Source organism: Zingiber officinale, chromosome 3A, assembly GCF_018446385.1.
Source record: "Zingiber officinale cultivar Zhangliang chromosome 3A, Zo_v1.1, whole genome shotgun sequence".
Classification (NCBI taxonomy): Eukaryota; Viridiplantae; Streptophyta; class Magnoliopsida; order Zingiberales; family Zingiberaceae; genus Zingiber; species Zingiber officinale.
The window spans coordinates 143,069,398-143,079,868 of NC_055990.1; the positions used below are offsets into that span (position 1 = coordinate 143,069,398).

General features: G+C 37.8%; 1 protein-coding gene across 1 annotated transcript; it reads left to right on the forward strand.

The window, feature by feature from the left end:
- Window positions 1-1,831: 1,831 nt before the first annotated feature.
- LOC122050730 (vacuolar cation/proton exchanger 3-like) lies at window positions 1,832-7,168 on the forward strand. Its single transcript, XM_042611614.1, has 12 exons — window positions 1,832-2,086; window positions 2,186-2,253; window positions 2,338-2,366; window positions 2,487-2,683; window positions 2,769-2,981; window positions 3,176-3,316; window positions 3,498-3,614; window positions 3,699-3,752; window positions 3,896-4,012; window positions 4,284-4,383; window positions 6,650-6,693; window positions 6,962-7,168. Exons 1-12 carry the CDS (start codon window positions 1,832-1,834, stop codon window positions 7,166-7,168), a joined length of 1,542 nt encoding a protein of 513 aa, XP_042467548.1.
- Window positions 7,169-10,471: the final 3,303 nt, after the last annotated feature.

Here is a 10,471-nt window from a genome sequence, read left to right on the forward strand (position 1 = left end):
AAGTGAGGACCATGAGAACACAACTAAGAAATTTATTAATCATCAAACTTCTTAGGAAAAATGTTAATAATAGATATCCCGAAAAATTATCTTTAGAAGTAAACCAAGGACTTCAATTTAAAATAAATTTTAATATTAATCTTTTGAAAATTTAAATTATGGTATAACTATATTGTTGAATCATGCATTTTAAATTTGTTGTATGCCTTTATCTTATATGTAGAATACAATTCTTCAATGAAGTTTCCAATAATAATCAATTATTACAACTGAGATATCACAATCTTCAAATGAATATAGTATTTTCAACTCATTTTAAAAATACAAGCTAAGTGTCAATGCACTAATAATAGCCAATATAAATAGCCGGTCTTATAGGCATGTTATATATGAAAAATATATTCAGCTAAAATATAAACATATAGCGAACAACCAAAAAAAAAAAAAAGGAAATATAAACATATTGTCGGTCATAAATTAAAACACATGCAAGATCAAATTTTGATGTCCGTAGGCCTTATTTTTTTGCCATCGCAATGCTCAGGCTATTGTTGGTATGCACGAAAAAAGCGTAACACAATGAGGTCTCTAATGGCTGTTGGCCATCCATCTAAAATATGAACATATGACTTTCTAAAGAAAGCAATTGCATTGAATCTTCTCTTTCTCTTTCTCCTCCTCCTCTTCATTTTCTTATTCTCATTCCTATGCCTTCGCAGATGATGATCGACTAATAAATCTTTGCTTCAATTTGTTTCAAATGCTTCTCGGCTAATAAATGATGATCGACTATTTCTTCTCCTTTTTAATTTGATGATTGCTTCATCAATAGCTTGGATGCTTGGGTTAGCGAAAATTGACTAGAGGGGCATTTTCCATCTGCTAGAGAAATGAGTGGAAGTAAGATGCCATTCAACTCTAATCCTCAATCATTTCCAGAGGTATTTTCTTTTTTATTGATTTTTTTCTCCCTTAATTCACTAAGCAAAAACTTACTTTCGATGTGCGGAGAAAAATCAGTGATAAACTGTCTTTCCAATTTCAATATTGTTGAAATAAAATCTTGATTTTGTGAATTGATTATGCAATTCACCTTTCATTTCATATTCACTCTGTGATGATGTACGAGTGAAATCTTGAAGACCATTTTGTAATAGTTAATTAAGACTAATATCGAAACATGATCAAATTGGTTCATTGAAATTCTTTCAAAGATTTTGAATAATGTATTTTTTTTGAAATAATATATGAAATCATTGCTTAATTCTAGCTGTATTTTTTTTATTTAGGATGTGACGATATTCATCACTTTTTAAACAAGTTGTATATTTGATTAGCAAAGCTGTAAATGAATTCTTAGTCAGGATATTACAATTTTTTATAGTATTTTATATGAAAAATAATATTTTATACTTATTGTGTATTTGTTTGGATTCATAATATTTGAATTCATTATAAGAAAATTATACATTCAATACTATTTCATCATAAAAAAGTGTATTTGACTCTATTTTATGATCAAGATAAAATATATTATGAGATTTTTTTGAGTATAAAATATATTTTACTCTCTAAATTTAAAGTGCTTGGTCTAATGCTTATCATGTCTCTTAGTGTCTTATTATTAATATTTTGTAAAACTCAGTTGATAATGATAAATTTTTTAAGCAATATTTCTCTGCAGATGCACCAAATCGAAAAAAATACTCAGCTTGCTATAGTTCCTACCTCTTTTGAAGTGAGTTATCCTTTATATTTTGTGTTTTTTATCGAGAAAAATACTTCTTGTTGTTGATTACAATTTTTTTTTGTCTGTGTATCGGCCATAAAGATGGTTCCTCCGGATGGTAGATTAGAACATGATTTTGAGGATGAAAGCCTTGCCGGTCCTATGGATGTGCCGATAAAGTCTATCGGTCTGAATGGAATTCAACATGATTCTATTTCTGCTATCGAACGAACAGATTGTATAATGAAAACTAACTTCTGGAGGAGCTTGAAAATAATATTATTCACAGCCAAGATAAACATATTGGTGCCTTTTGGACCTCTAGCAGTCTTGATCAGCTATACTACGGATGATAAAGTTAGTCAATTCATTTACAAAGCTTTCTTTTAGCCAATATTTTCATCGGGAGCAATTTCTGAATTTTCATGTGGTTCTGTTGTTGGGCATCATGTGTAGGGCTTGGTGTTCCTTTTCAGCTTGTTGGGCATCATTCCCTTAGCTGAGCGTTTGGGTTTCACAACCGAGTAAGAAAACTTAGTGTTCGATTCTCGATTCTACATTTTCAATTATAATATATCTGATACAATTACTTTTGTTCTTCATTGCAGGCAGTTAGTATTTTTCACAGGAGCAACAGGTGAACAATTTTATCTTAACTTTAAGTAAATAATAGAAATAGATAAATTTAAAGCATAATCAAGAATCAATTGTTTTAAAGGTTGAACGTCTAATTTGATACTTTGAATTCCAAATGTAGCGGGGGGCCTCTTGAATGCTACTTTTGGAAATGCAACCGAGTTGATAATATCAGTCCATGCACTACAAAGTGGGATGATACGAGTAGTGCAACAATCACTATTAGGATCTATTTTGTCAAACATGTTGCTTGTTCTCGGGTGTGCCTTCTTCTGTGGAGGGATTGTTTTCATGAACAAGGATCAAGTTTTCGATAAGGTACATTGTTATGTGGAACTATTGGCCTTGAAAGTTTTTTTTTTATCCAGTGAAGATCAAAGTTTTGTTGTCTTGTTTATGGCAGGCAAATGCTATAGTGAACTCTGGGCTGCTTCTAATGGCAGTAATGGGTTTATTGTTCCCTGCTGTTCTTCATTATACACATACCGAAGTACATTACGGCAAGTCAGAAATTGCACTCTCGAGATTTAGCAGCTGCATAATGCTTGTGGCTTATGCTTGTTACATCGCTTTCCAGTTAAAAAGCAGTAATGATTCCTACGATCCCATAAACGAGGTTAGTTTACTTGTAGATTTGTAAATGCATTCCAATCATTGTTGCTCATTAAATCTCCCCAAAGTATAAGCTATCGGTCTGGAATTATATGCGAACGCGAGACTTTAGGCTTCTTATCATATTCAGATAGAAATATTTCATAAAACTAGATTTGAAAGTGATGAACAATGTTCTTTGATTCATGTTTTCTGAAGGAAGGATGTGAAAATGGGGGGATCCTGGAAGATGAAGAAGGCGAAGCTCCTGAGATATCGAAATGGGAAGCCATCATATGGCTTGCAATTTTGACAATTTGGATCTCAGTGCTATCTGACTACTTGGTGGATGCAATTGAGGTATCTATTCGTCCTTTAATACCCTTTTTGTTTTCCTCCAAGGACTTTAGATGAGAGTTAGTTTTGCTTGGTGTTCTAAAATCCTGGAAGATCGTTTAATCATCGAAGTTCATTTAGTCTATACAAGATCCTTCATTGTTTGTTGCATCCACCATAAATGGATTTCACTTTCACTTCACAGGGTGCTTCAATTGCATGGAACATTCCTATTTCTTTCATCAGTGTCATTTTGCTCCCTATTGTTGGCAATGCTGCCGAGCATGCAAGTGCTATTATGTTTGCCATGAAAGACAAACTTGTATGATGACTCTTCTCTATTCCTTCATAGTCTACTTTCCTAGTTAAATTAAATCACTATATTCATATACTATTTCATTTTCAGGACATTTCTCTTGGAGTTGCTATTGGATCCTCTACTCAAATTTCTATGTTTGGGGTAGGCCAAATTCACACTTGCATATGTTCTTGGCTCGTAGTACTATTCTTTCTGCCCGTCAATCGATACACGAAACAATAGTACTTTTTACGAATTCATCATCCATTTTAATGTTTCGATTCGGTGCTTCATTTGTCATGCAGATTCCTTTTTGTGTGGTGGTGGGATGGATCATGGGACAACCCATGGACTTGAACTTTCAACTTTTTGAGACAGCAACTTTGTTTATAACTGTATTGGTTGTTGCCTTCATGCTTCAGGTATCAAGACACCACATCTACTGCTAAGTTTTTGGACACGATATGAGTGAACACTACACTAGTCCATGATTCTAATTCTAATGGTTCTTTTCTTTCTCATGAATTATATTGTTGAAAAATAGTTTGTTGCTAATCTTCACAACTGTGAATATCTATCACAACCCCCCAAACTTCTTTGTTGAGGCTATTATTTTGTTTACGAGGATGTCGCTTAATTTTTGAAAGTGATTTGTATAGACATCCTAAGCTTAAGCTTATGTTTTTGCTGCAGGAGGGAACTTCTAACTATTTCAAAGGTTTAATGTTGATTCTTTGCTATCTGATTGTATCTGCCAGCTTTTTTGTACATGTTGATCCTTCTCCTGTTAATGGTGGGTTTCTGTCAATATATTTTCATAATTATATTCAGTCATTTTAATTTCTCTACTTATGCAGAAGGTAAAAAAGAGCCATGAGGTGAAAGCAGAGTCTTTCACAACTGCAGGATGAAAACGATTTCAAGTCATTGAAATTTCATAACAAAGTTTTGAATTAGCACACAAAGCAGTAATTAATTCTTTTGAGTGGTAGAGGGGCTCCTTTTTTGGGGTTGACATGAGGGTTGAGAGAGGGTTTTTAGGCTCATTATATTTATTACATGTAAATGGATAAAGTGAAGGGAAAGAAAAACCTCAGATGAGAGTTTATGCTGTAATTCTCTTGTAATTGACTAATTAATTCTGTATCTTTGTCTAATTTTTTTTACTGGTTTAAATCAATATGAAAACAAATCATACATGTTGGCCAAAGGCAACTAGATCATGTAGCCATCTTCAGTTCAATGTACTTATATATTTTTTTAGAAAATATAGAAAGATTCGGTGTAGACTCAACTTTATTCACTAGGAATGAATAAGCAAATTATTTATTATTTATTTTTTTAAAAAATATTTTTGAACAAGTTACGTTGAACATAACTTCACCCACATAAGTTCACTTGGATTACCTTGTTCAATCTTCTTGCTTCTACTGGCCTGTCCAGCGTGACTAACTTGCCCTAACCAATTGGAACGAACATTGACCAACTCAACTAGATCGCATGTAGGTTTAATCTGACCAACCTAATTCGTTGGGTCAGTAAAATTTATTATTTGAAGGAGAAATAAATAAGATAAATGACAAAGAATAAATATTTTAAGACCATTTTGTTATTTAATATAGAAAAAAAATTCTACAAGAATTCATGAATCATGGGGAGTACAATAATTATTATAACAGAACCGCAACCACGTTGTAAGACAAAAATGAGCAACATGGCAGATCAGCTGACTCGGGGAGTATGCCATTGGGCAGTCAGCTAGTGAAGGTAAATCTGAGGCCATGCTCGGCGTGGTCCTTCTCCAAAGGGTCAATGCCCAGAAATTTATTGCTAAGAGTTCGAGAGCTAATAACTCGCCCACGTAGCTGCCGACGCACACCGGCAGAGCCAGAAATTATATTCTAAGTTAAAAGGGCCCCGGATTGATAGTAGACTGATAGTGAAATTTGACACCTAAGTTAATAGCTGAATTTGATTTTATTAACTGAATTTGATTTTAATACGGGATATTATAAGCGGATTCTAATGTAATGTGATGGTCCATCAAGATGATATAATATTCAAAGTAAAGGAAGGATGACAACCAGCGTATTACTCTTGACAGGACCTGTGCTTCTCACCCAATGCTAAGGTCGTCAATGCAAGGATGATTGACCTTAGAGCCGGACAGGACCAAAGGACTTAGTGCTTCGCTCCTATGCCAAGACATTTAGTGTATATCCGATTATTTCTGAGCTGCTCGGGTTTAAGAGAAGATCGGTCGATCACAAGGCCGACCAAGAATATATTCGGTCAGGTCCTAGGGACTTGACCTTCCCATTTTAGGGTTTAGGGTTTAGTATATCACTGGTCGATCCAATAGCCAGACGAGCTTATAAGCCTTCACTATTCATGCACCGTCCTCCTTCATATAGACGGCCAATTATGAGGTTGATCAGATTTACAGGGCTCAGTATCCTTAATGGAGATATAAGGCAAATCTCCAAAGGAACCCAATCGGACTTCCAGAGCTCAGGTTATCACTACAAGGACAAGGCTCCAAGTACAAAAGCTAATCGGCATAAAGTATCGATCGAGTCTTGCGGGGCTCTATTTCCCAGTCTTTAGAAGCAATTAACCTAGCATATGATCGGTCGGTCATAGAACATATTCCTTCAATCACCTCATTAATCGACACATTATGACAACATATTCTTTTAACAACCTTATTAATGACATAAGTTATGAAAAGGGTGTACACGGGTAACGAAAAATTCTTTGGACGGTGACTATACGCCTCCCATGCTGTACATATTCCCTTATTCAATAGCTTTTGACACCAGACATTCTCTGTCACCTCATGATTGCAGAGATTATGAGAAATGATATATAAAGGAGAGTCTTTTCCATTGGCAAGGTACACTTTTATAGAAGTCTCATCTATGCGCGAGCTTTTACTATTCGCCTCTCCATTTTTTGCTCGGCCACTATACTGACTTGAGCATCGAAGGACCTTCATTAGTGACTCATTCCCTGGTTTTTGGCACTGACATTTTGTTTACCCGTTTGAGTGTGCGCAGAGAGGATTTTTGCTCTTGTTCACAGTCTCTTCCCTGATAAAAAAGTTCATCTTCCAATCAACATCCGAATCATCTGTCCAGCGTGCCATCTTTTTAGCTTTCAGACATGATCAAATTTGACACCATTCGTGGGAATCTTCGCCTGAATCTGAAACCTATGGATGGAAGAAGTTGGATGACTCACCACTGATACCTTGACGCCAGAGGAGTTGGAAATACTAATAAACGCCCAAGCGTAGAAGCCAATGCAACAACAACAACAAGCATCAACTAATGGTACTTTGCCTTACAATCTTGCCGCATCAACAACAGGCCCTCACGCTGAACGGAGGGCTCGAGTGGGAATCAACCAATCCCTTCAGCGGTTGGCCTCGTGCTGCACTATATACCACCAGTCAATCTGTTGTTCGTGTCACACTCATCAATTGCACATCACAGGCGCTATTCCGTACGCCATTCGAGGGTATGGACCAGGAGGAAAGACCCCAATTATCATCTTCTGGAGATGCTCCCACCTAAGATGCACGCAAGGGGGAAGCCCTAATGACTAGCAGATCCCCCAAATGGGTTAGCAAGCCTTTCTCCCAGGAGGTACTAGAGAATAAACTACCAAAATACTACCGTCCCTGGCGATCGGGGAGTATGCTGGAGCCATTGATCTAGAGGATCACCTCCTCAAGTTCGAGAACACCGCCCTCTTTCACCAATACACAAATGGCGTGAAGTGCTCAGTGTTTCTCACAACACTCTCTGGCTCGACACAAAGGTGGTTCAAATGACTACATGCAGAATCCATCTATTATTTTAAGGATTTTCGCAGGGCTTTTCTTCATCATTTCACTAGCAGCCGTCGGTGCTAGAAAACCGCCTTAAGCCTCTTTTCGCTCAAGGAGGGGCTCAAAAAGACGCTCAGGGCCTACATCAAGAAGTTCAATCAAGTAGCCATGGATGTCCCTTCGACTATCCCAGAAATTCTGGTAAGCATCTTTTCTCAAGGGCTTACCAATAGTGATTTCTTTCACTCCCTGATCAGGAAACCTCCCAGAAACTTCGATCATCTACTCAGCCAAGTGAGAGAGTATATTAATATGGAAGAAGCATAGTCTGCCCGGAAGAAGGAGGCTATTGCACCCACCCTGGCGCTAGCTCTTGAGTGTCGAGCGTCACCTCCACCTCTTCCGCATAAAGGACCCCGAGTGGGTCCTCAGCCTTACCATTAGGAGCAATGACCTCACAATGTACAACATGTGGGGGTCGAGTGGGTGGAATGCTCTGAGCCTCTTAGATGGGCTCCACCCAGATTCTGTACATATCACCGCTTGATGACACATGACACTCAAGATTGTTGCCATTACAATCTTGAGCAATGCCGAGCGGCTAATCAAGGGTTTTGCTGGCATTTGCCATCTCCCCCTTGCAAACACTATCAAAGACTGAACAACCTACCTTAAAGAGATTACCAAGGCATCGATCGATGCCCCAGACACCTCAATAGCAGGGAGACCGGGCCTAGGCCCCTACCCGCGCTTAGCAAGAACAACCCCTAACTTGGTAAGAAGAAAACTGCAATAATACCACTTAGGGTGACATTGGTATGATCTCAGGAGGCCCAATCGACGAAGACTCCAACCGTTAAGGAAGTTGCAAGTCTGCCGACTGGAGATCCATGCGGTCGGTTGTTATCACACCCCGAAGGTATACTTATTTGCCAAACCGGACAGTACCCCCTAATGACAATATAGAAAATACGATATCAAACAAATTTAAGCCAACATAAAACACCAATGAAATATAATAACACTAAGTCACAAATAGCAATAATGATAATGCGTGTATGTACACATGCATATGTGAACATATTAAATTAACCAAAAGCATAACCAATGACATAAACATTCGATACAAAGAGGAAACCCAAACTATAAGCAGCGGAAAGTAAAGTAGCAACTCATATAGAAATCTAAACTCGGAAATCTGAACTCAAGTGGGACTAATAGCCAGGACCTCTAAGCGACACACATTCTTTATCTGCTGACCTGGAGGATCAAAGAAAAATAACGGGTAGTGAGTATAAAAAAATACTCAATGGATAGAAGAAAATAGTATATAGATAATATATTAACAGGAGATCAAAAGATGCAATCTCAGGTAAAATACTTACTAACCAATGTAGGTGTCCCAACATAATCACCAGCTAACTAAAAGTATAATCAATAACCAATCGGGAGTACATACAGTACATCCAAACCTGCATAAACAAATATATAACCGATATATAGCAAGTATATAACAAATACTAACTACAAGAGAACGCTCTACCACGGATGGCCCCGTGGGCAGTAAGGGTAAATGACTAGTCACTATCCATGAGTGAACGTTCTACCACGGATGGTCAGGTGGGCGGATAGGGTAAATAACTAGTCACTGTCTGTGAGAGAACACTTTACCATGGATGGTCCTGTGAGCTGACAGGGTATATACCAATGGTCACTAACGATTCTCTAACCCACGCATGGGAGACAGAATATACTAACGGTCGCTGATGACTCTGTCAATCATGAATGGGAGACAATGGTCGATAGGATATACCAATGATTGCTGACAACTCTCTCAACCATGAATGGAAGCCAATGGTTGACGAGATATACCAACGGTTGCTGACGACTCTCTCAACCACGAATGAGAGACAATGGTCGATAAGGTATATTAACCAAGGGTCTAGTAGGATCCTCAAAATCCTACACTATGGTATAATTCTACTAATATATAAGCATGGACCTATGTAACCAGTAGGGGTCTACTAGGATACTCGGTACCCTTTATTATAATATAATTCTACTAATATATATGCAAAAAGTAGACAATCACGCCCCTAAGTTACTAGTCACCTAGCATTAATATCTCGACTAATTCCATAGAATCATCTCAGATATAATAAACAACGGGATCAAGATCAAGAAATCCTAGGAGTTGATTCAAAGGGAAAAGCCGAGTGGAATACACTACCCTTCTGCTAGGGAGTCATTTTCATCAAGTATATGTCAGTATAATCTCACTAACATATATGCATTCATGCCAGTATACAACTATACTACCTATAATATCAGTGACCCATAGGCATGAGCCTAAGTATATAACCATGCTATAAGACAAATTCATGAATATAAGCTATACGCTTAAATAACAATAAGGGTCCATTAGGATACTCAATATCCTAGACCATAGTATGAAATAACAAACAAAGGTTTAGCCAGATGATCAATATCCTATACTACGGTATGATCATCCTATACTAGGTTCTGGTAATATCATGCATATATATTGATATGGGTTATGATGAGTGGATCCTTTGTAATAATCTGAAGAAGGATAAAAGGATAAAGGAAGTATGATAAACATGATTAGCCGGTAGAGAGCACGATTGCTCATATACGCTCGGCAGGCTAAGACCGGCCGAGCGTAAAGGATTGACCGAGTGCGATTGCTCAGATACACTCGGCAGGCGAAGACCGACTGAGCATAAAGGGTCGATCGAGCATAAACGTTCGAACACGCTCGGCAGGCACAGACCAGCCAAGCGTAAAGGACCCGCCGAGCATAAAGGCATTTAGTCTTATGAAACTTCTAGCATATGATCGATCGAGTGAAGGTCGACTGACTGAGAATATTCGTACACGCTTGGCAGGCAAAGCCCAACCGAGCGTGAAGGACCGACGGAGAATAAAGGCATTTAGTCTTATGCAGCTTCTAGCATATGATTGATCAAGTGAAGGCTGACCGAGTTAGAGTGTTCGTACACGCTCGGCAGGAAAAGCTCGGTCG